Here is a 23,281-nt window from a genome sequence, read left to right on the forward strand (position 1 = left end):
ATAGGATGCCTGGAACATGTGATCCCCATGGGAAAACAGCTCTCTGCAGGGTTACAAGGCAACTGGCTGCCTCCCTCCTTGTATCTCCCACACACCTGATTGTTTTGCAGCATTCACAAAGCATATTTGTGCTCAAATGTCTCTGCACATGAAGGCTTACTATTGTTCTGCCTTACTTGTCATTCTCCCATGCAAGCTTTTACTAACTTATGATAAGGGAGACACAAGATGGCTGCTGTTACTGTTACAAGCCCATGCATCTGAAAGAGGGAAGGAGGTTCTTTGGGTTTTTTTCTTTTTTTTTTTTTTTTTAAATTGATCTCAGATTAAAATTCAACATTTAAAAATTGAGTCTGAAGCATCCACAGTAAGAACCCAAAGTGGAAAAAGTTAGCTTTTAAAGCTTCATTCAAAGCTTCAATGATGAGAATGCAGGAATGATTGAAGCTTTTGGATCCTTGCATTATACCATAGTAAAAAATGATGTAAAGGGGCTTTTTACACTCATCTCTGCTGCAGATTAGGTGTGTACATTGAAGGGGGTACAATGCTGAGGTTTCTGGAGGGAGCTGACAGTGAAATAATGCTTCTGATTTACTAGAATCCCAGTGAAACTTTTAGGCATTTAAGCTTGTTTAGCATAATTTTCAGTATGGTTTCCTTTCATGCATCGATCTTCAAAGATACCATCCCTAGCTGTCTACCTCCTCTCAGTTCCCAAAGTTGTATGAATCCTCTGACTCTAGTGGCTTCAGCTCACTCTTTTTTAGCTCATTGATTTTGGAAGCTTGCCTCTCCAAGGTATTGCACTTAATAACCAAAAGGAGAAGGGAAGGGCCAAGTTAAAGCTGTGTGGTGGTAGAATACGGAGCTTTGGGTGTTGTGTTTGGGTTTGTTCCTGAGAAAACAGTTCTTTGAGGGGCCAAACCGGTAATCAGAATTTCTGAATAAAGTGTGCAATGAAGCATTCACATGTTGCATGTATATGATGTTGCACTTGTTTGTCTAAAACATGTCTTAAAGTTGTTTTAGTTCCAGTGTTTGACATTCATATGAAGAGGCATTGAAAGCAGTTTACCACTCAGTCGCATCTCTGATTTATATCAGAAAGGAAGTATAAGGTTACTCTTGAGCACCCCTATGTTTTATTCAGTAGGCACTGTCTTGCCTGTTGTTATGCTGAGGTTTGAGCCTAGACGTAGGAATTATCAGCTATGCTGGAACAGCTTAAATTCTTTCTTGTCATTTGGTGACCGTCAGTTCCGCAGACTCAGGCGGTGCCTTGCACCACCGTCTTGGACTCACCCTAGGCTGAAAATCTTGTGACACAGATGGCCTTGATCCTCTATTGACTGAGAGCGGAAATCAGACACTTTAATTTTTCATACATTAGTTTTCAGGGATATATTATTTCCTAGGCCTTAACAGCACAGAATGAAATAATTAACTCTGCACTTAATTACAATCCCTAAAACTTTTTACAATATTGCATTATGTGACAATTGTGGCTGAAGTTTGCTTTGTTGTTGTTGTTGTTTTCATTTTTTTTTAAATGGAGGTTAAAGGTAGAGGGCAGTAAGTGAGCTTCTCTCTTCTGCTTATATTGCTCTTGGTGCAAGACCGTCTAATTATTCTCGGCTCCCACGTCAGAGCTCTAGGCTGTCTTCTGGCACAGATGTGAGGCTGTTTCTGATGCTAGGATGTGTTTTAAAGATGCCTTAACTATGCCAGTAGTAACAACTCTGTAGGGATGGTTTGTCACTTGACAAGTGGTTACCAGAAGCTGTAGTGCTTTCTCACCTTAAGTCTCTCCTATGATGGTGTGAGCGTTTGTCTGGGGGATGGTCCAGGATCTAAGGCAATGCTTATACAGGTGTATCTTACCTGAATGTCTGTCTCGTTTCCAGCTACACAAGAAAGTGGAACACAGTTGGCACAAAATGAGAGTTCAGATGCTTCATCTACTGAGGGATCTTCTTTTTCTTCTACGACCTCTCTTCACAATACCACTTCTGCTCCTGGAACCTCAAGTAAGTCTTGAAAACATATATTCTATTTTCCTATACAAACAGTATCATTTTGAATCTCTTCTTCGCTTGTGCGTTGTCCTGGAATGAGGGCCACTTCCTTTTTCATGCAGGGTACGCTGTGTCCATGTCATCTAGCTATGAAGTTATGATGAGTGATGGGTGAACTTCAAAACATTCAATTGGGATACTGAATGTCATTACAGGAAGATATAAATTACGAAAGATAATAGCAATCTTTATATATGCTGTATGTGGTCGTTGTGTAGCATTGACTGCCAGAGGAGGTCATTGAGATAAATTTTTCTGGCTGCAAAGCAAAGGAGACAAAGGCGAAAACAGCTATAATTTTTACAATTGTTAATAAATCTGGAGGGCAAGTTAATGCGTATTACCAATTAAATGACATTGTTCAAAGTACAACACGGTCACATGCAGGGTCAAAAAGATATGAATCCTTCCCAACTCCAGTCTAGTTTTATTGTTTATCTGGGTGTGTTTTGGTGTATTTATCCACAAAGCACCACGGTGGTGAACATAGATGCCACGTCATATGAGTGATCTTTATGATGCTTCTAGCTGGCTTAACTTTACTAGATTTTGAAGAAACACTTATTCAGGTTTTCTTAAGGTCCCTGGAGACTTCCCTTCACTCAGTAATTATGTTCAGCTACATGTGTGTAAATCCAATAAGGACACTGACTCCGTTTGTGTATCCCAATTATTGTTAATGTTTAACATCCCCCAAGGAATACAAGACTCTTTTCACAACCTCTGGATTGTGTTTGTGGGAGATACGCATGCGGATGTACTGTGATTTTTCGTCATAGAGTATACGACTGGATATAAAAACGGAGTAATATCATATGCTTAGTACGCACTGAAATGCTTAGAAGCATGCAAAAAGATATTATAATAATAAGCATTTTAAGGAAGTTGGGATTTTTTCGTTTTTAATTCAAGGCACTGGTTTAGAGAGAATTCTTTGCAATTACTTCAATAAGCCTATGCCCCATAATGCATATACTGTGAGCTGTAGTTACTTGATTATCCTTTTAGGTTTTGTGACTTTTGGCAAACATGTGCATAGTATGGAAACCTTACCATTGGTACACTGCAATAAAGCAGTAAATTACAATGTTTTTAATTAAAAGTTCTCTCACACAGGTAAATTCTCCAGGTTAAAATGAAATTGCAATACATATCTGGCAATGGATCACATGTATTGAATTACCTGTTATATTGTTTGTACAATTACGTTTTACATTTAAAATTTGCCCAGAAAGTTTTACAACCTTCCTTGGGTCTGTTTGTGAAAGTCATCATCTTACTGAGCTCACTTTGCTGTAAAACCAGTAAATCTTCTTGAGCTTGGGGACTACCCAAGATGCTGGGACTATGATTGCCTGGCTGAGAAAGAAAGGGCCCATCTATCCAGGAGGAGTCAGTCTAGGTGCTTGGCATAGCCAATGCTCTGACTTCCCATAAAACTGCTATTTCAAAATTACTTCCTCCTGCACCAGGATTTCCACGCTTACGCCTTTCCTGTCTCCTTACAGCACCAGCTCCTCGCTTCATTCTTGTAGCTTAAATATGCAAGAAATCCCATTACTCACCCTAGTTAGGTAGCTTATCCCAAATGAGTGCACCTTTAGACCACCCTTGCTCCCTTATTCTTTGTATACATTAAAGACTTTGAGAAAAATAGTTTGGTTCTCTCTAAACAGATTTCTTCTCCTATGCGCAATTGCTCAGGGCCAAGGGAGGCCATATGCTGCACCCTAATAACTTTTAGAGCAATGCAAGTGTGAAGCCAGTTGGTTCATTCTGTGCTGAGACTAGAAGAAATGCTGACTCTGTCCCTGCCATTAGATTATTTCTTTCCAGCTCTTTGAAATTTCACATTCAGGGGCTTCTGTAGGGACTGGATACCTTTTGTTCACCAGAGCAAAGGCTGGTATGTGCAGTGGGGCTGGTGCTGCAGCCTGTAGTGGATAGGAGAACTTGCAAGCCAAAGGCACCCAAGCCACAGCTTCTGCGTGGGAGCTGAGGGGAAGACAATTTCATGTTAAACTGATCCAAACCAGAACATTTCTATTTGGTATGCTCAACCAAAATAATTCAGCTGGCTAACCTCAATGCAAAAGAATATATTTAGTTTTAAGACCATTTTCCATTTTTAAAAAAATGCCATTTTGGTGAAAATTTCCTTTCTTGCTGCAGAAAAAGAAAAAACCCCACATTTTGAAGAGAAATTTCCAGTCAGCCGTATCAAAAGATCAGGGTGTGGGAGGAGTGCCACAGAGAGCTGGAGAGTGACTGAAATGAGTGGGGGAGCCTCGGAAAGAACTTGGAGAAACATCAGAGAACAGTGTTGCTGTATTAAAGAAGATTGAAACCACCAGCCATGGAGGAGGGGCTGCGTAGTGCTCATCCAGGCTAGAGAAGGCAACAGGGACTGTTTTTAGCAAAGAGAGCAACCTGCATGCGTGCCATTGACATATACACTTCTTTAACTTTGGCTGTCATGTATAACATAGCTCCTACTCATTCTCCACCTCCACAGAGGATTGCTTGCTAATATTTAATTTTCTCCTTTTGTTTAATTAACGAAAAATTGGAGATTTAATGGATCAGTCAGAGTCTAAGTACATCTGAGAAACTGCAAGTATTGTAGCTTTTTATTCTGTGACCTAAACAACAAAAAAATCCATAAAGCAGTATGAGCTTAAGTTCACCCAGCAGGGTGGTAAGATCAAATGATCTATTATAATAAACTGTCAGATGAATCAACCTGCTGCATCTATTGATATCTATATTGCACTCCTCCAATTATAAATCCTACTCACTTGATTCACAGGAGGCATCTCCCCAAGAAAAATTCTTATGAGTAAGACAAGGAGGGTTTGACTCTTACTGTACGCAAACTGTGTAGGAACTCTGGATAGTGATATTAGGTAAAAATTACCCACCATATCTTCAGCTTCTTCATAGAGAGAGAGACACAAAAATCAAAGTGCCTGGGAGATAGAAAATATAGCAAAGCCTCAGTTAACACAGTTACAGATCTATAGCATGGTCAGGGCAAGGAAGGTTTTTTAAAGTTCTTAATTTCACTTTGATTTATATTGTGGTATCCCCTCTGAGTAATCAGCCAAATTTATTCGTTTGTTTTGCCAGTGAACATAGTTTCATGTGGCTTCCCTCCAAAAACAGAAGCAGCAAACTGCAGGGTATCCAGGCTGCTTAGGTAGCCGTTGTTGGAGAACAGAGTGGGGAGAGGTTAGTTACTGGTCTCTTTCTCCATCTGTCAAGCTTCTAGCCAGCGCTGAACTGTCTCAGGCAGGTATTTTCAAATCAAACTACCATCATGTGCCAAATTTTTTATCCTTGTCTTCCTTAATGCACAACGAGGACTCAGCACAGCCAGTGTTGCACACCTCACTTTTCATGATGAATCTGGAAATCTTCCCAGATTATTTATGCAGAGCATCTGCCCCCTAACTCGCAGCCCCAAAGGATGTGGTAAGCTCTGAACAGGCAGCTAGAACAACTATGGTAACTGTGTTAGCAAGCGAAATGCTGCCTTTCCTTCTGTCCTTCTCTTTCTGTAGAACAGCAGCGTGTGACCCCACCACCAAAAAGGGCATTGGATGGTTATTTAGAAAATTCAAACTGAAATCACCTGCTGAACTGCCCGGATAAGCACAGCTTTGTTTGTGTGGCAGGGCTGAGCAATCTCTGAACAGAGGGTGAGCTGGCGCTTTGCTTGCATACTGGAGATGGGGGGGAGAGAGACAGAGGGCATGAGATTTTTCCTATTTAATTTTTCATGCTCTAGCAGAATCTGTGTGAGATATCTTTGGGAAGGATGCTTGTAGTTTTATTGTTTGTAGATGTGTGCAATTTTAAAAAATAAAAAAGGTTCAGGAGGCTCCGACAGTCCTTGAAGGAAGGGCAGGGGGCTGCTGTCCTGTTTCCTGCCTGGGATCATTTCTGCTGTCTGGGTTTACTGAAGTGACAAGGTCTGGCCAAGACAGCAGCATGGGTTTTAGTTGTGCCTGCAGGTACTGAACCGCAGGTTGCCTGACCCTTTGTGTTCACAGAGCCTAATGTCACCCACATGCAGCATTGACAAACCTTAAGTCTTTGGGGTGAACCTGGGTGTCAGTCTCAGGCTTGATGTGCTTTTTCTGTTTGTTTATTTGCTCTCATTTGAGCCAAAATGGTTCACTTTTTTTGCAAGAGTGAAATCAAGGGAAAATGTATTATTATGTTATAATCTTCAGGGGTTTTCTTAGGAAAGCTCAACTGTCCTCAGGCTTGGAAGACACTGGTTCAAGTTTCATAGAGAAGTGACCTATTTGTAAGACCTGACAAAGTCTTCTGCCTTTCTCCAAGAATATGCACGCACAGGGCTTTACCATTTGCTTGTTCAACCATTGCTGTGTGATCACATGGTATTTTTTTCCATGGGATCCCACACTCCTTATAAGCTGAAGGAAAGGCAGTATTTGGGTAACAAGCAATCATATCATATTTGGATGTTTCCTTAATGCCAGGTATGTGTCCTGCTGTGTTCTGTACTGCGTGTTGTTCCAAACCTCCTTTGACAGGCGAGTTATTAACTTCCCAAAAGCTTTTCCTTGGCTGTTGTCAGTAATGTTGCCCAAACATGCTATAAACATTGCCTAATGAATCATCGCAGAGATCATCTCTGAGCAAGGTGACACTGCTTTTTGCAGATGGATTGATGAGATGATAAAAAGCTTAGGAAAAAAGTCTCCTCTGGATCCTAGGAAGCAGGGTGAGATAACTGTATACCTTCAGAGTACTTAGCATTGCTAATACTTAGTATGTGCAAGAAGAGCTCTTACTGCCGACTTTTAAGTACTTGGCTTTTCAACCTGAATGTGCTTTTCATGCATGTTTGTGATTAAAATGCAGTTAAAACTCTGTCACATATATCATTAGCAAAAGTAGTTATTTGCACCCCAGTGGCTCAAGTGATCCATGTTTTTAATTGGGTGCAGAGAGGAGGTAAAACAAGAGCAGCCATTCTGGTTTTCAGAGAGTACATTCACAGCAGTAGAATAATGTGCTTCGCTCGTGTTACAGCTCTGCTGGTCAGAGCTGTCTTTGTGCAAAGCATCAGTCCACAGCCCAGAAAGTGCAGCAAGGGCGTAAGAGTGGATTTGTACTCCCCAGGGACCCCGGTTGGAGGAGGAGTGCTGCAACCCCAGGCACTCAGAGGAGAGAGGCTCAATGCCTGCCTGGAGTTACGGCTGCCTTCACGCCGTTCCCTCTGCAGTCTCCCAGCCCGGTGCAGCTTGGACACGGAGGATGTGCTTGTGGGTCACGTCCTCCCGGGGAGCTCTTGGGATGGGGTCAGATGTACCACGTTTCCCACAGATGCTGTGACAGCAGTGAAGTCTGAAGAGACCCAACGAGGGGGCTTTTATGGTGCCCTCCAGCCTAGAGGAAGCTGACCAAATGCTGTGATTTATACCTCAAAATAATGAGCAACTGCTAAGGATTCTGTGCCTGAGGGATTTTTTTTTTTTTTTTTCCCATGGTAGCTCCAGTAATCCAGTGTGAGAGGCCTCACCAGGTGGGCAGAGTGCCAGTCACTCGCCCCTGGCAAGAGACAGTCTGTCTTGTACAAACAGATAAATGTTTTGCTGCCAGTGCACACAGGTGGATAGTCTCAAAGACACGGACGAGTTAAATGCCCAGCTCCCTTTGACTTCAGAGTGATCGCAGAAGGGATTTAATGCAACGTAATAAAAATTGCTGTGGGAGCGATGGTTGTCTGTGGCTAGCCTCCAAATGTGAAGTATTCACAGCCGCCTTAATTTCCAAGCATGCTACAGTCTAGACACACAAAAGCAGCAGCATACTAACAAAAAGCTAATAAAAAATTAGTGTTCTGCACCAAAAACTTGTGAAGCTGGGGGAAGCTGACAGTAGCGGCCCAGTACGCATTGTTCACAGCGCTCTGCAAGGTCCATTTCTTCTTCATTACCAATGCCTCTTACTCCTGCTGCTTGGCAGTCTGCTAGCCAAAAGCACCGAGGTAATTAATGAAGGTTCATTTTTAAAGGATTTTGTGACACTTGAAGACATGTCTCAATTAGGCATTTGAAGTTCTTTTATTAAAATACTTATTTGTCAGTTAAATGCCTGCTATTCACCCGCAGGTACTTACTTGGTTTTGGCAGGAGGAATTTTTTAAGAATCTATCACTTAATTCAGGATTTTCTTCTCTTAAGCAGAATAACAACCCAGCGTAGGCTGTGCTTTGGATTCTGCTCCCATCTATAAGGGATGTCTGCAGGCTTTCACAGCTCAGACTTTCTGGGCTTGGGAACAGTGTCATCATGTCAGTTTGGGTCAGCATTTCTTGTGGGGTTACTGAGCACGTTGCTAGAATCTGCCAGTTTGTATGATATGAAGACTCTGGACATCTGACCTTGAAACAGTTACTAACAAACCTGTTCCTTCTGTTTTATTGCAGGCTTTCACGTGAGCTCCCTGACGAAATCGACAAGTAAGAGCTCTGTGCACACTGGCAAAAAGGGCTGGTGTGGGGTTGGGGGGGAGCAGCCTGAGGAAGGGAAATGTTCAGCGAACAAGGAGGCTCTGGGGGAAGAACGAACCTGAAGCGTAATACAGAGAAGGAGAGGAGTGGTGCGCAAGTTGTAGCAATGAATAACTTTGCTGTGATTTCAGCTGAATGCTGTGTTGGACTAGCAGATACTGAAAAGAAAACAGGGTGGGAGCACAGAAAAAAATCAGGCCTGGCATATTGCATGATGCGACGGGGAATTGATATAAATAGTGTTTACCAAGAAGTTTATTCTTGTCAGTGGCTCCCATTCCTCGTCCTGTGGTACAAAGCATCAGGTCCCAGAGTAAAGAAAGAGTTTCCTGTGCTAGTGAATCTGTATTGTCCTATTTTCCTTTCTCTGGGCTTATCAGGGAACAGTCTCTTCTGTACTGGCCCCTGCAGTTCTTGTTGCTGCTGCTGCCAGCAGAAGTTTGTCCCTCCTGTTACCATGATGGATGTATTACTCCAATTGTTATTCTGGTCCCAGATTGTTCCATAGCTGGAACATATCTTCCAGATTCACTTTCCAGATCCAGAGAAAGTAGGCAGGATGGTCTGGCTTGAGAGAAACTTCAGTGAATGAAGTGGATAACTGAGTTAAAGGTTTTAATTCCTTAATCCATTTTATTCATTCAGCAGTGCTTCTTTTTACCTATTTCTCATTTATGGTCTCAAGTAGTTAAAATGCTAACCTATGGATTTGTCTTTCCTGCATTACTCACATCTTGGTCATTTAACAGAGAACTAGGAAAATAACCAGTGAATTTGAATTCTCAGGTTTTCTCCTGAGGAGATGCTGCACAAATGCAGGGATGTGCATTCCTGGTTTTCAGTGTAATTCGTTTCTGTTGACATTTTCAGTCAGTATCCAGGATAACTCATTGCTGTGATAATTGCCTGCTTGCCCTGTGTATCACACAGTATGTCAGGTAAGGTAGTGAAAAGGGCAGTAGTATTTCCCTGGGAAATCTAGAGCAACCGCATGGAATTACGAATTCATGAGAATTATTTCAGTCACTTGGTGATGGCTCACAGTTTCCATCCTTACATTATCACCCCTCAGCAGACAGGCACCATGGAGAGAGAACTTCTGCTTTAAAGAAACATAGTGATTTTTCAGAGATAAGGGTCTCAGACAATGATTGTTTCCTACACTCTAGCATCAGAATGTCTCAGCACCACAGAAGGACATAGTAAGTGATCATTTTTCCCTAGGAGGTTTTGGTCTCTAGCCAGACAAATGAAGGAGAGGGGAGGAGGGGGGCGGGGAGGAGGGAAACAGAGAAGCTAAACAATCTGCCCCAAATTCAGACAACTACACAACAGCAGAACAAAAATGAAAACACAGCTTTCTCAAATCTTTCCCTTTGCACTACCAGTCAATCCACATAAATTTTTAAGTAGGACCATGTGGCTCCTAGTTGCCTGGAAAATCCAGTATAGTGGCATATCCAGCAAACCTGTGGAGAAACTGACCCCTGGCTGTTCTCTGCTTTACTCCTCTTGCATCAGGAGACAATGTACTCTTATATATCTGAATGGACCAGTATGTTGTGAGAATGGGAATATGGGCAAAAGGAGATTAGTGGAGAAGAACCAATCACCAAAACATTTATCAATAGTGAGTGGGAGTTTTTAGAATCAATGCAACAAGGAACCCCTACAGAGTTAGGACAAATAAACCTTGTTTGTACTCTAATTCAGCAAACTAGAATTACATGTGCTGCCTGTACAAAAAAGTAATAAATCCATCTGTAAAAAAGATGGACCTGTCATACAGAGACTTAGCAGAACAAAATTGTATTCTAGCCCTCAAAATGGCCCTGGGAAATTGGTTTTAATGACCCAGCTAATTTTGTGGTTTCTACCCGTCAGGTTGAGCACTCTTCTGTGCATCCCCACAGGTGCATGGGGTATGAATGGGTACCTGAGCAATGGATCAGAGCCTGCAACAGAGCCTCAGTGGCTGCTGCCAGGTTCTCGCTACTTATATACAGAGCTATACTCTCTACTAGGCCCCCTGCTTAACAGACCACCTTCCCCAGGCACCTTTGTGTGAGAGCCATTTCTGATATTTAAGTGAGCGATGGAAATGCTTGGCCTTGAGTTACAACTTCGATGCTAGGCATCGAGCTATCCATTTGTCCAGCTAGTTAGCTTCTTCAGTGGCACTAAGCACACATCTACCCAAGCCTCTGTCCGACACAGAATACAATCCTGTGTGATGTATAATGTAACTAGGGAAGCACCGATGTTTGCTTTTTCTTTTATCTCTCTCAAAGTTCAGTGATTGTTTTTCCACAGACTGTGTGCAACAAGGTAATAAATATCTTGGGTTGTTGATACCTGACTCATATTCAGATTGGCACCTGAAGGTAGAAGTGCATTCCTTTAAACCCTGCCCTAAAAAATACCCAGAGGCTCCCAATAGTTATTGCTGTCCCCAAATGTGGCAGAGAGAGTACGCAGATCCCTTTATAACACTCAACTCTCAAGAAAATCTTTAGCTACTAATATTGCACCTCTTTAGATTTCTTCATCTACTATTAGCACTTTTTTTTTTAATTAGCAGTGAGAAGTTTTGGTCTTTCTTCTTCTAGAGGCAGGTCTAATTTTCACTCTCTTGCTTCTTTATTTGCTTGTCAAGAGATCTCTTCTAATGTTGAACAGTACCTTAAACTCCTAAAAGTGAAAAAGTTTGCAGCTGGTCACCTGTAAGTGGACAAGCAGATGATTCTATGCACTGCACCCATGCAAAGTCTGTGTTTCTTCTAGGCCACACTAGATAAACTTTTTCTCTTGCCAAGTTGTCCAGGTATGAGAAGAACTATAGCTGTGGAGCACCAAACGGTTCCAGAATTGGGGACACAGAAGTGGTTTTGGGAGGGTAATTTTTAGGGGAGAGTTATTTGAGGAGTTCTGGCAATTACCTGTTAACCTGAAAGGCAATATTTCTTTTGCAGATCTAGCTTCTGACAGTTCTAGAAGCAGTCCTGGAAACAAGAATGCATCAGAGAGCCCTATCCACTATTCCAGTGAGTGTTCCTGCTTTATTGTCCAGCTTTTGAGTTTTCAGTTGATCTTTTGATGAGTGATTGGAGAAGCAGAGAAATGAAACTGGTAGTTTTATTTCTAGCCTTACCAGACGTAGACCCTATTACAAACCCAGTTTAACTGACTGTTATAAAACTCCTCTCAAAGAGAAACAGAGCTTAACAAGTTGACACCACTCTCACTGGAGAGCAGCACAATTATTGCCAAGGACTGAAGTCAAAGTGATAAAACTGAAAAAAAAAACAAATGTGAACTGAGTCATCCCCTGTAGGAGAAGACACAAGAAAACATATTAAAATGTTGTTCATATACTGTTGAGTAGATATTATATTAATATATTTTTCTGAATGTATTATATGAATATATTGTTCATATTGTCATGGGAGAGAAGGACTAGGAGGGAGTCTTTTGCAAACTCTTAGACCACTTGATATTTGCATGATGCGTGTTACTTAATCTTTTATTTTAATATTATGCATCTCTAGGGCAAGAGTGTTGCTGCAGATCTGCTATTTCCTGCCCAAACTACTGGCTTAGTAAAATATGTTTGATGTTTTTCCACTGTAAACTTGTCTCCAGATTCTCCCTCTAGTTCCATAGATGCGCACACACATCTATATGAATGTTAAATATTAATTGCATCAAAAACCATAAAAAATGGCAATTTCTAAATATCAGACGGGCATGACAGCTGATGCTGAGGAAGGCTGTGGGAACGCAGCCGCAGCCTCTCCCAACACAGGGCTTAGGCCAGCAGGCGAGAGAGAGCCTGCTAAATTTGAATGTGGCTGATCACTGCCAGAAAAAAGATAAATGGGAAGAAACTGGGCTTATATATTTCCCCAGGAAAGCTTCTCTTCGTTACATAATTCTTTCCTTTTTGCTTCTTGGCTGGGAAACACCTGTCAGGAAATGGCAGATGGTGGGAAATAATAAAAGGAAAGAAATGTCCTCATTTAAAAAGGAGATCTTGCATTTTCTATCCCTGGTTGTAAGTGCTGTGGGGAATGTTACTGAATTATGTAACTCCTTGGTGTCTTTCTGGGTGTACAATGTTAAAAGAGAAATAATCGCTTCAGTTACTGAATTTCGGATGAGTTGTTTTCAAAAAAGAGGGGGAAAAAATTGCATGTATCAAAAATTTACTCTTGAAACAGAACTGTTTTGCAAAACCTTTGAGGGCCATCAACACTGGGAGTGAATCATGAGTATTTTGATCAAGATTATGATGGTCTTAGTGGGACAAGTGCTAAAATGTCATCCCCGTACAGAAAAATGGGTGATACCAGCCCCCACAGGTCAGCGCAGGTGCCAGGGAAGGACTAAGAGTGAGGGAAGGAAGGTGCCTAAATACTCTCTCCACAAAGGCTGCTGAACCTGAGGCTCGGTGGGTGCAGGAGGAATAACAGGAGCAGCAGGTTACCCAGCTCCAGAGAAATTAATAATGTTTGGTGAAGCGGAGCTGGAGGTGCCTCTCGCTTTTGTGCGTGCGAGTGGCTATACACAGAGGCAATGCAAGCCTGGGGCAGCAGGTAAAATGTTGTTCTCCCTCTTTTGCAGGTGTTATCTTGCCAGTTGTCATCACCTTGATAGTCATTACCCTTTCTGTCTTCTCACTGGTGGCTTTGTACAGAATGTGCCAGAAGAAAACTCCAGGTATTTGGTTTACTTTCTCTGTGGGGGGAAAAAGATCAATGTGCTTTCTATTATTAAAAGATATCCAAGGTCTCTTTACCTTAACCATAGACATTGCAGTAGTCTGATAGGAAAGCTTCTTGTACTTCAAAGTATTCTGCCTAAAGTAGGAAAGTAACACTTCATTTTCAAAATCAGTAGGAAGAACAGAGGGAGCAAAAAAGTCTGTCATTTTTGGAGAATATATAATGCCGTAAAGCTTTTTGTTCACTCTTTTGCAGCTACAGAGAGCTAACAAACAGCTGTGCTAACACAATCAGTCAATCAGGTAGAAAAATGCAGTGAAAACTAAGTTTGGAGATACTGTTTAACAAAATCACTGTATTTTTTTTGTCTCTGTTCTAAACAAAGGCAAAGAAATATCAGTGCTTTCTTTGAGGAAATACCGAGATAGATACATACACACACACATTATAGATAAGTAAAATTTTCCAGTTACAGTATAATGTACATCGGAACAAAATCCCTGAGCAAATAGTATTTTCACAAACAGTCATTTTGACAGATCAGCTAAAACCAATATCTATTTCACTGCTGTCCATGAAATAATTGAGATAATGGGGTATAACTGTATTTGCCAAATATTTCAAAGAGTTCTCTGAGTGGGCCACAGGCAAGTGTAATTCTCCATTAAGTGAAAACCTGGATTTGAATCCAGACTTTGTTTTTTCTCTCCCTGTGAGCTGGCATGAGTTAGGAGACCTGTGTAGAGCTTCAACTGTGAAATCACTAGGCCTTGAAAATATAGGATCACAACAGGGTGTTGAAGCTGTAGACCAAGGCAAACTGTGTGTCTTAACCAGTTTAGCCAATGACACGGAAAACCAGACCCAGATAAACAGAGGAAGGTGTGATCCTTGCTTAGGAAATTACTCAATATTTAGAATCAAGAGGTAAAGATATGAGGTGAGCCAGCCTCCCCCATGCACAAATGCCAGCAGGCACAGTACTAAAAAATTCACTTGGAAGCTAAAGTAGATTGATATCTGTGGTGCTTCCTGCAGCATTTGTTCAGGTCTATCCAGTGTGCTTCCCCCATGGACAGAGAGCCCTGTGCCCAGTGCCATGGGGCTAGAATTGGCTCTGTGTCTCTGATATAACCCCTTGGCCCCATCCATCTGCCAACACTTGCACATAAGAATAAAATATATTTGGTATGTGATTCATTTTGGGGAGAAACCTGTTCCTCATTGGCAGGGATGACAGACTCTGTTCTCAGATGTCATGCCAGGTTAAACCCCCCAGAGCATATAGCTTGGCAGCTTGTTCCCTCACTCCCCTCACCCTGGATCTTTTAATGCAGTTGTTACATACTCTAGAACCGTTGTGTGTTCACCTCCTCTGTGCCAGCTACCTGGGGATTTGGGAGCTGCAGGGAAAAATGTGCTTCTGTTGTGCTCTTGCGCGAGTCGCATAGCATTCTCCCTAGTTGCCAGAAGTATCCGTTTGAGAAATATCAGTTCACTTTCATGGGTGACATGGTTATCTTTTGGGAAGACAAACTAGAAAAGTACCAATTACCATTCAAGCTGGTTGATTGTGTTAATGTACTTAATGCAGTACTGCAAAATCACAACTAAGCCTTATGCTTGCAACTGCAATAGCTATGTCTAAATGTTTACTTATCTGAGTTCCAGCAGTCAAAATGATGTTAACTTTGTTCCTTCTTCCAGAGGGACAAGAGAACGGCACTGAACAGTAAGTTGAATTCTGTCTTTTCATTGCTTTGAGATCTATCGTGGGGCACTTGTGAATGCAGCAGATTCTGCATGAGATTTTCTTTGATCTTTCTCTGTTTAAACATAATAAGCAGTTGCCACCCCAAAGAGAAATATCCTGTTGAAAGTGATGCGCTTGCAGTTATTGTACACCTGTATGCATGATAAGCAGCTGTTCCAGCATGGGTAGAAATGTGATGGCTCTCAACTGTTTTGCAGGAGATAAACAACTTATTCTGTGCCATGGGGCCAATTGTCCCAGTCTTTTTTCCTCATTTCTTCAATTTTTCCCCCGCTGATTGTTTCCCCCCCCCCCCATCCTTTCCCATCCCCCTTCTTTTGTTCACGTTTTCTCTCTTTTTAATGGGGTTTTTTTGTTGTTGTTCTGGATTATTTTTCTCTTTCTTTTTCTCATGTCCCTCACTATTTCATTTTCCTCTGTCTCATCTTCTCTCCACTAGTCCATTTGCAGAGGCTCAATTAAAACAGTATTGGCATAAGGACTTTCAGGAGGGTGAAACTGAGAAAGATCCATTAGAAGATACCTATTAAATGACGTTGAGTCTGGCTGTAGCCTCTGTTTTGCGTGACCAAAAGCAACATTTGGGCTGCTGATTTACTTGCTAGCCCTAGCTCCCAGGACATCTGAAGTGGTCCTTCTTGCAATTCAATGCAGCTAAAAGCCTTGTATTGACAGAGAAAAAAAGATTACTCCCTCTTTTCCCCCAGATGTACTTCTTCTGTAGAGCACTAGATTGAACCTGTAGTCATGTAACTTGATTTATTACATATTTTAAGAGAAAGTTGTTTTCAGAGATATTGGTATATGGTGTTTTCCAGTGCTAAGACTTATGCAAAATCCCATGCAAAGCCCATTGTAAGCCCGCCAGTGTAGACTGGCATAGGTGATGCCTCCTCCAGATCATAATCTTAGAGTTTTGCTTGGCTGACCAACATGCATGCTGACTGTGTGCTTAACTGTTTTCTGACTTCAACAGGGCTCAGTCAGATAAAGAAGGAGTCAAACTTCTTTCTGTGAAGACAACTTCTCCTGAGACTGGTGAGTGTTTCCTCTGTGTCTGTCTCTCTGAGCCCAGAAAGGAGCAGTTTTGGAATCTCATTTCCAATATTAAAACCGTCTCCAGTTCCTGTCAGGTCCAAGTCACTGCAACCAATTCCTCTACAGTGCAAATCCCCACATTGGGAGCTGTAGAGCTGCAGTGAAGCTGCACTGTGTGTGGTATTGGTATTTGGAAAAGTATGACTGTTTCAGGGAAAATAATTTTTTAATGTCATTGATGGTAAGTGATCTACAGCTAGGCATGTTCAGGCGTAACTGTGATCATTATATTATCAGTTGATCTGGCTATACAAGGAAGTTTGAGGACTGGTAATATCCCAGGGGCCAAAAGGTTTGGGTGTCAGTGCTGTATGTAAACAGGGCTCTGCTGGAGTTGGTGTTGGCAGTGTTCAGTCAGCCCTGTACCCAGCAACCCTTTGCATTTAACATCCTATTCTCGTTGCAAATTCCTCTGTCCTGTGCTTCACTGATCCAGTTTCTTGCAAAATATGTGTCTAATAAAACCTAAAGGAACAGAGGTTATAGATAACATGCACAAAAGAAAGCAAAATCTTACCAATATAAGCTGAGATGGACGCAGTTATAGGTTTTGCAAGAAAGAGTAGCACAAAATAAGACTGAGGCAGAACAAAATTGTGACTAATCTGATTCCCAGCTGTTCCACAAAAAACCAACCAACCAAACCAAACCACCAAACAAATCTCTCATGATGGAGCTACTCATGGTGAAACTTACCCACTTCATCCATTGCAGTTTGCATCCTCAGCCGTGTAGGTAGCTTTTGCACATCCAGAAGACCCACAGGGCATCTCTGGTAGCCCTTGCAACAAATGGGAGTCATGGAGGGTCCTTGCAGCCTCGCAGGCAGAGCAGGCTAGAAGGGGAGGAGAAACATGCTCCATTGCAGGATGCATCGTTCTGCCCCGCTGCTGCTCAGCAAATGCAAACTGCGCTTTGGCACTTGACTGCACTTCAGAGGTTTGTGATTTGGGATTTATTTATTTTTAATATATGTCTTTGGGAATGGACTTTTAGCTTTATTTTAAGGGGTATGGAGTGGTGTGTATGTTTACAGGTAAAAACATAGAGGGTTTTTTTTTTTTTAAAGCTGAATGAAGTCAGAAACTGGACTTCACAGACCTTTTTTTATTTGATTCTGCCCTCATACCAGTTTCAATGATAAAGTAACTTCATTGGCAGCATCAGAATTATTTGTGTTTTACAACAGGGTAAATGATAAAAGACTCAGGCTCACTGTTGTTTTCACAAGATGAGATCTGGTGCCTGTTAATCATCTACTGGTTCACCAAGTATCTGAATTTCTTCCATCCAGAGGATGCTTGATATTCTTTTTTACTGAAGTATGATGTATGCATGCTATAATTGGAAGGTATGAGTCATAACCACTCAGAAGACAAGATCCTTGCCCTCTTCTCATTAATACAATTCATATTTAAACTAGCTACCATTTTCTCTTGAATTCTTACATCTTTAGATGTTTCAAAATTAAACATGCTTTCACAGAAATGGAAATGTGGGGTTTTCCCCCAGATTTTTAGAGGCACTTTACTTCGTAAATTAAAAGCATTTTGAAAGAGGAGACTGTTTTCTTACAGAAATATTTGTCACTCATACAGGTATTTTTAAATATGTTAGGATGCCTGCCCATTTGAATAAGATTTACTTGCTTCATTAAAAGGTCAGGTGTAAATGCAAGTGTTTCTTACAGTACAGATAGAAACTTGAGAAATGTCTGACTCATGGTCCTTCTTACAACTACCAAAACCAATTGCACGGGGTAAAACTTCTTTACATTTTTCCTTTTTTAGACACATAAAATCCAGCTCAATTAAGAGGGGAATCCATTGTCCAGCTGTTTAGAAAGTGTGTGTTATAGCTTCCTCTGATTTTGTACAAAACTACAAAATAGACCTACATCATCCCCTCGCTATCAATAGGCTGCTCAGCTGCCTAAGGTCAAGCATACATACAACAAAGTTCTGCTTTGACATGTATTCAATTTAAGCTTAATTATAAATATACTGTATGTTTTAAAAAAAAAAAAATTGCTTTTATTCTTCCAAGCAGAAGAAATTGTATAATTGTTTCAAAAATGTGTAAAAACCATATATACAAATCAAATAAGGATACAACCTACAAACTGCTCTAGCAGGCAACGTAGAAAAACACTGTGTCGGTGTTGTGCATGATGTATCTTGATCAAATGTTATTGGTGAGTTTAATCTTGCCTTATTTTATCTATCTAAAAACTAAGCTGGCTCCACATTTCAATTAAGAGATACTTGTGACCAGAGAGCTATTCATCCCATCTGTCTTGGACATGTATCTTGAACTGGAATGAACTGACCTATGGAGGTCCATTGACTACTGAAGGATCCTATTTTAGGACTTCTAAAATTAGGTTCTGACTATAAATTAAAAGAAAACATAAAGACTCCTTTTTCATAAGTATAGCTGAATTATATTTAATCAAGAATGTTATTTCAAATACCTACAATTAATGTGAAAGAATACAGGAAAAGAACAGTGTTCAATTAAGCCTGGACTAAAGTAATGTTTTTTAATGGAGCTAGGTAAAACTGAGCTTTAATATTCTCATTTTTTAAAACTACTCTTAGATGGAGTTGCTGATGCCTATGGCTATGCTAAGGCACTACTGGTTGAGAATTGATGTAAAGTAAAACAGACAAAACTGAACACCGTGATTTTTTTTCATGCACATTTGCCAGTGAATTGGAACACCTAATGCAAGATAAGTGGTTGTACACGCTTCTTATGTGAAAACTCAACTTGGATAAAAATGCTGACGATACTGAATAGTCTCAAAGTTTTACACTAATGTGCAAGTACAAGACTGTACTGGAAAATTTAGGGTGGCTCTTCCTAGGGATAATAAATGGTTGTCTACAATACAGAGCTTTAGAAAAATCTACCTGCAAAAAAATATTTCTCATTTGGGATTCAATACAGCCACAGAACTGCATGTTTGGCTTGTCAGTGGTAGATATGTTTCCCGAGAATATAAGATGGAGGGTTTTACTTGATGACTGAGAGATCAATACCATCATCCATGATGTTAATGATTAAGTATTGCCTATCTTGAAAACATACCTAACTCTTGTTATAAGGGTTCTTGCAATTTCACTGAAAACCAACAACGGTATTGATCACCTTTTAGGACTCATGAAAAACGTTGATCGATGCAAATTTCTCCATGAGGGAAAGGTTGAAGAGTAGAAATTGGGGTAAGGCTACTCCATACAGATGAATGATGTGTGATAGAAATATTGATACCTGGGTAATGGCTTGACAATTTTCCTTTATGGCCTTTGCCTGGAGTACTCATTCTAGTGCAGGTAAAATGTATGAAGGGCCTTTGTAGTAGCAGCAGCACATCAGTTCGATATTCAATATAAAGTCTCATAGGAATGTGGCAGGTGACATAATATTTCAGAGTTGTTAGGTATAATCCTGGCACCTAAGAATAAGCTGATTCATTAGGGCATGTTTTCTAACCAGTGTGTGCTTTTTTTGAGATGGTAGGGTAGGATATGACTTAGCTTATAGGGGTATTGTCTGTTCTGCATTGAATTTGCTGGAAGGATGTGGCTCAGATTTTGGTGAGGCACCTGGAATGGAAAGTAGCAGAAGAAGGGTCCATGGTACATGTCTGCATTAGGGTTTCCCAAGACAGCCACTGTGGACACAAATGAAAACTCAAGTGTTGCTACTAAAAAAAGGCTGGGAAGATGTCACCAGGCAAACACGGATATTTGAGGAGAGACATGACCTGTCACATATGAAACACCCTTAGCTTATTATAATCACATTGGAGAAAGGGATCAGTTAATACCTAGAGGTGCTCTCAGATGGCAGTGCAGTACAAAATACGAACCAAGGATGTAGAACAACCAGCATTCCCCATATGCTCTGCATCTCTTCCAAAAGCTGGTGTCGATTAACAGTAATAATAACCTTAGAGTTGTTACCTGCTGCTTCCACTGGACGTACCTCCTGCCTGTAGATTTTCATAACGTTTCTTGGGTGTGTCCCTTGCACAAGATGAGCTACCTATCTTGAAGATATGTCGGATTTCATGGCATAGATTAATTGGGCCCCATAACTTCAGCCACTTTTGAGATAACCCTAGTTCGTGTCTGCAGCATTCCTCTGGACTTTCTGAATTTCCAAAACTTCTCTGTAAAGGCTTTGAGGATTCCTAACCTTCGACATCAGAGGTGACTGAGCAGCAAAATCATCACAGAACAAACAAAAAACCCTTGTTCCCATTCAGCACAAAAGCTTGCCTCGGTCATTGGAATACACATGAAGTTCAGCACCTGACGAGACAGTCCACCATGGTGCTACGGTTTGGAGCTGGAAAATCCTGTGGTCTTCTGAAACGATGTGGTTGAATGACAGTATCTTCATCACGGCTTTCCACAAATCTCCAAATGCTGAGACTATTTAATTGCTCTGCCTCACCCATCAAACCATAGATGTGGCTGTGTTAGAATGGGATAAATACGGAGCTGGGGCAGAGGATTATTCCTCCTTGGTTTCTGTTATGCTGACCACATCTGAGCATGGACCATGGCATTTGAGGTAAGAAATCTTTGGGTTTTACCTCATTAGGGGCCCAACCGAGGGAAATTTAGCCCTGCCAGAGGGGATGGTTCCATAGCAGGCCATGGGGTTTCTCAGCATGCATTGGTACTTTCATCTCTCTCATTTTGCCTAGGATCCAGGTGGATGCCTCCAGGAGCAGGTGAAGAAGCCAGGTCTCTAGATGAGGCACTCTGTCACTGAAAATTCCATTCCCTCCTCCTCTCACTTGCAAAATAAGCAATGCAGGTCAGCAGAGAGCACTCTGTTGGCATGCTGTGCGCTTAGAAGCGGTAAGGCTGTGGGTTCTTACTAATGTGAGGATATGATATTGATTATTTCTTTTTCAAATTATGAGCTGTACTTTCAGTGCCTTATTATTTTCCCTGCAGGTAGAAAACCTAAAAGCTGCTTCGTAGGAAAAGATCCCCTCACAACAAAGAGAGAGATCAAGTCCAAGTACCTGCTTGCCTTTCCTTCTCTTTCTCATTTTCTGATACTTTTTTTTTTTTTTGTGTATGTGTAACCTTGTATTGTATAATGGCCTGAAGTTGTGTTTTCTTTCTTCATAGAAACTGAAGAATAAACTTTCTCAGCTTTTCGCAACTCATGGCTGGATTTTGTGTTTACTCACACCACAAAGATCTGACTGCACACACTTCCAGCTGAGACTTTTGGGCAAAACTGTGGTTAAAAACATTAAATAGTGTATGCTTCCTTTTATGTTTCTAACTCAATTTGTGAGCTGGATATTTGCATGAATTTTTAAAGCAGTCTCTTACAACCAGAGACCACTGAGGGTCAGGCGATGTTTTCATCTGTGGAGCGTTTGCTAACTTGCCAGCCTGTGGTTTTCTGAGGTGTTCCTCTGTTGGGGGAGCCACTCCCACCCTCTGCTGGCATTTCAGCAGCAATTGCCTTCCTGTCCTTCGCCTGAACATTTCCATATGCACTCTCTCTGCTGGCGTGAATTGTACAGATCCCTCTATCCTGCTGACAGCATTGAGGAGCAGTTTGGAGGGGCACAGGTGAAGTGCGTGGCAGGTGAGCGCTGCAGCACGTCGCAGGTGCTGGCCCCGCTGGCCCACACCAAACCCCGCCAGCGCATCCAGGCGCTGGGTCCTGCTCAGTGCTGTTCTCCAGCATCTGTAATGCACCCCTCTTTCTTTTAGTTCAGCATGGTAAAGATAGACGTTTAGAATCCTGTGTCTCCAGAGGTAGTTTTATATTTTTTTAAAAAATAGGTTTCTGCAATCATATTTTATGAAAAACTTACTTTAATTTTTTCCTCCAAACCAGATTGCCACTTATGAGCAATTTCTCAGCAGCAGATATTACAGTGAAATAACAGTGCAAGTCAGGTTTTTTTCTTACAGACCATGTAATCTGAGGTGCAGTACAACCAATTTTTTTATGTCAAAGACTATTTTTTATATCCTTTTTCTTCCAGCTTTCCCAATAACATCAAAGAGGGCTTTGCCCAGGTCAAAGACTTTCTGTACTTGTAGAGATACAACCTGTTAACTCTCTTCTATATCATCATGTCCTGCAGTGTAGGTGTATTATGAATAATATATTCAGATTCTGAATCAAATGTGGGGGGGTGGAATTACAGTGAGATTAATACAGTAGCCTTCCACAAAGGTGAGACAAAGAAATGTTTGTTTCAGAGTTTCAGAATTGATTTTATACAATCTGTAATTTCAGCTGATTGTGTGTCCATTACTTATTCACATATACTGGCATCAGGATGCAACGTTAATAGTCAGAAATGAGTATATTTGTGAGAGTAAAAAATCAAATCAAGCACTGCACAAGAGAAATTCTAATTAGGAAGAAAACCTTGTGTTTTCATTGAAGTGCTTATTACTTTCCTGGTTAAACATTTAACTTTGCAGAATCCTCAGTATCTGTGTACTCAGTCTACTTCCCATGCACTTAAAACAAATATGTTGAAGGATCAGGAGTTATGAATACAGAATTTTCTCTATTACATCTTCCTTATCATCATCCTCTTTAAGCATGACTGAGTTTAAGAGAAGAATGTGTGCAGCACGTATTGGGTCAGGCCCAGTGCCTACACCGCCAATTTACGGGGGTGAATTGGCAATCGGGGCTCCAGCAGAAGTGTTTGAGGGGTGCCACGTGGGAGGCTGTGTATGAAAGACTGGTCCTGTATTACAGTAGCTGCTAGAGTACCTTCTCTTTTGATACTGAGGTGAAGAAGCTGTGATTTGAGCCAGCTGTACCTCCTCAGATCCTGGACCTACGTAGCTCCAGATCCTGTCACTGACGGTGGCTAGCGTGAGATGTGAAGGGAAGGACAACAAATAGGGAAGGAGTATGGTGCTGCGGACTCTGCTGTAGCTTTCCAGCACTCTGTGGCTTGGAGATGTCCTGAATGAGAGGTTGTGTCTTTGGTGCTTCGTAGCTCTCAGTGGCTTTTACTTCCGTTAATTTGTCTTGTCCC

General features: G+C 41.3%; 1 protein-coding gene across 4 annotated transcripts in view; it reads left to right on the top strand.

The window, feature by feature from the left end:
- Positions 1-23,281, top strand: part of EMCN (endomucin) — a 55,433-nt gene that overhangs the window by 25,799 nt on the left and 6,353 nt on the right. For 2 of the 4 annotated variants that reach the window (XM_075751539.1, XM_075751541.1), the window contains 6 exons: positions 1,908-2,030; positions 8,545-8,577; positions 11,601-11,672; positions 13,252-13,347; positions 15,060-15,084; positions 16,103-16,164. In XM_075751539.1, the coding sequence (XP_075607654.1) occupies positions 1,908-2,030; positions 8,545-8,577; positions 11,601-11,672; positions 13,252-13,347; positions 15,060-15,084; positions 16,103-16,164 (411 nt within the window). Of the gene's footprint in view, positions 1-1,907; positions 2,031-8,544; positions 8,578-11,600; positions 11,673-13,251; positions 13,348-15,059; positions 15,085-16,102; positions 16,165-18,824; positions 20,812-20,947; positions 21,105-21,203; positions 21,418-23,281 lie in introns of those variants that run through there. The other 2 variants (XR_012835270.1, XM_075751540.1) reach the window with 2 other exon arrangements.

This window comes from Balearica regulorum, chromosome 4 (genome assembly GCF_011004875.1).
Source record: "Balearica regulorum gibbericeps isolate bBalReg1 chromosome 4, bBalReg1.pri, whole genome shotgun sequence".
Taxonomy (NCBI): domain Eukaryota; kingdom Metazoa; phylum Chordata; class Aves; order Gruiformes; family Gruidae; genus Balearica; species Balearica regulorum.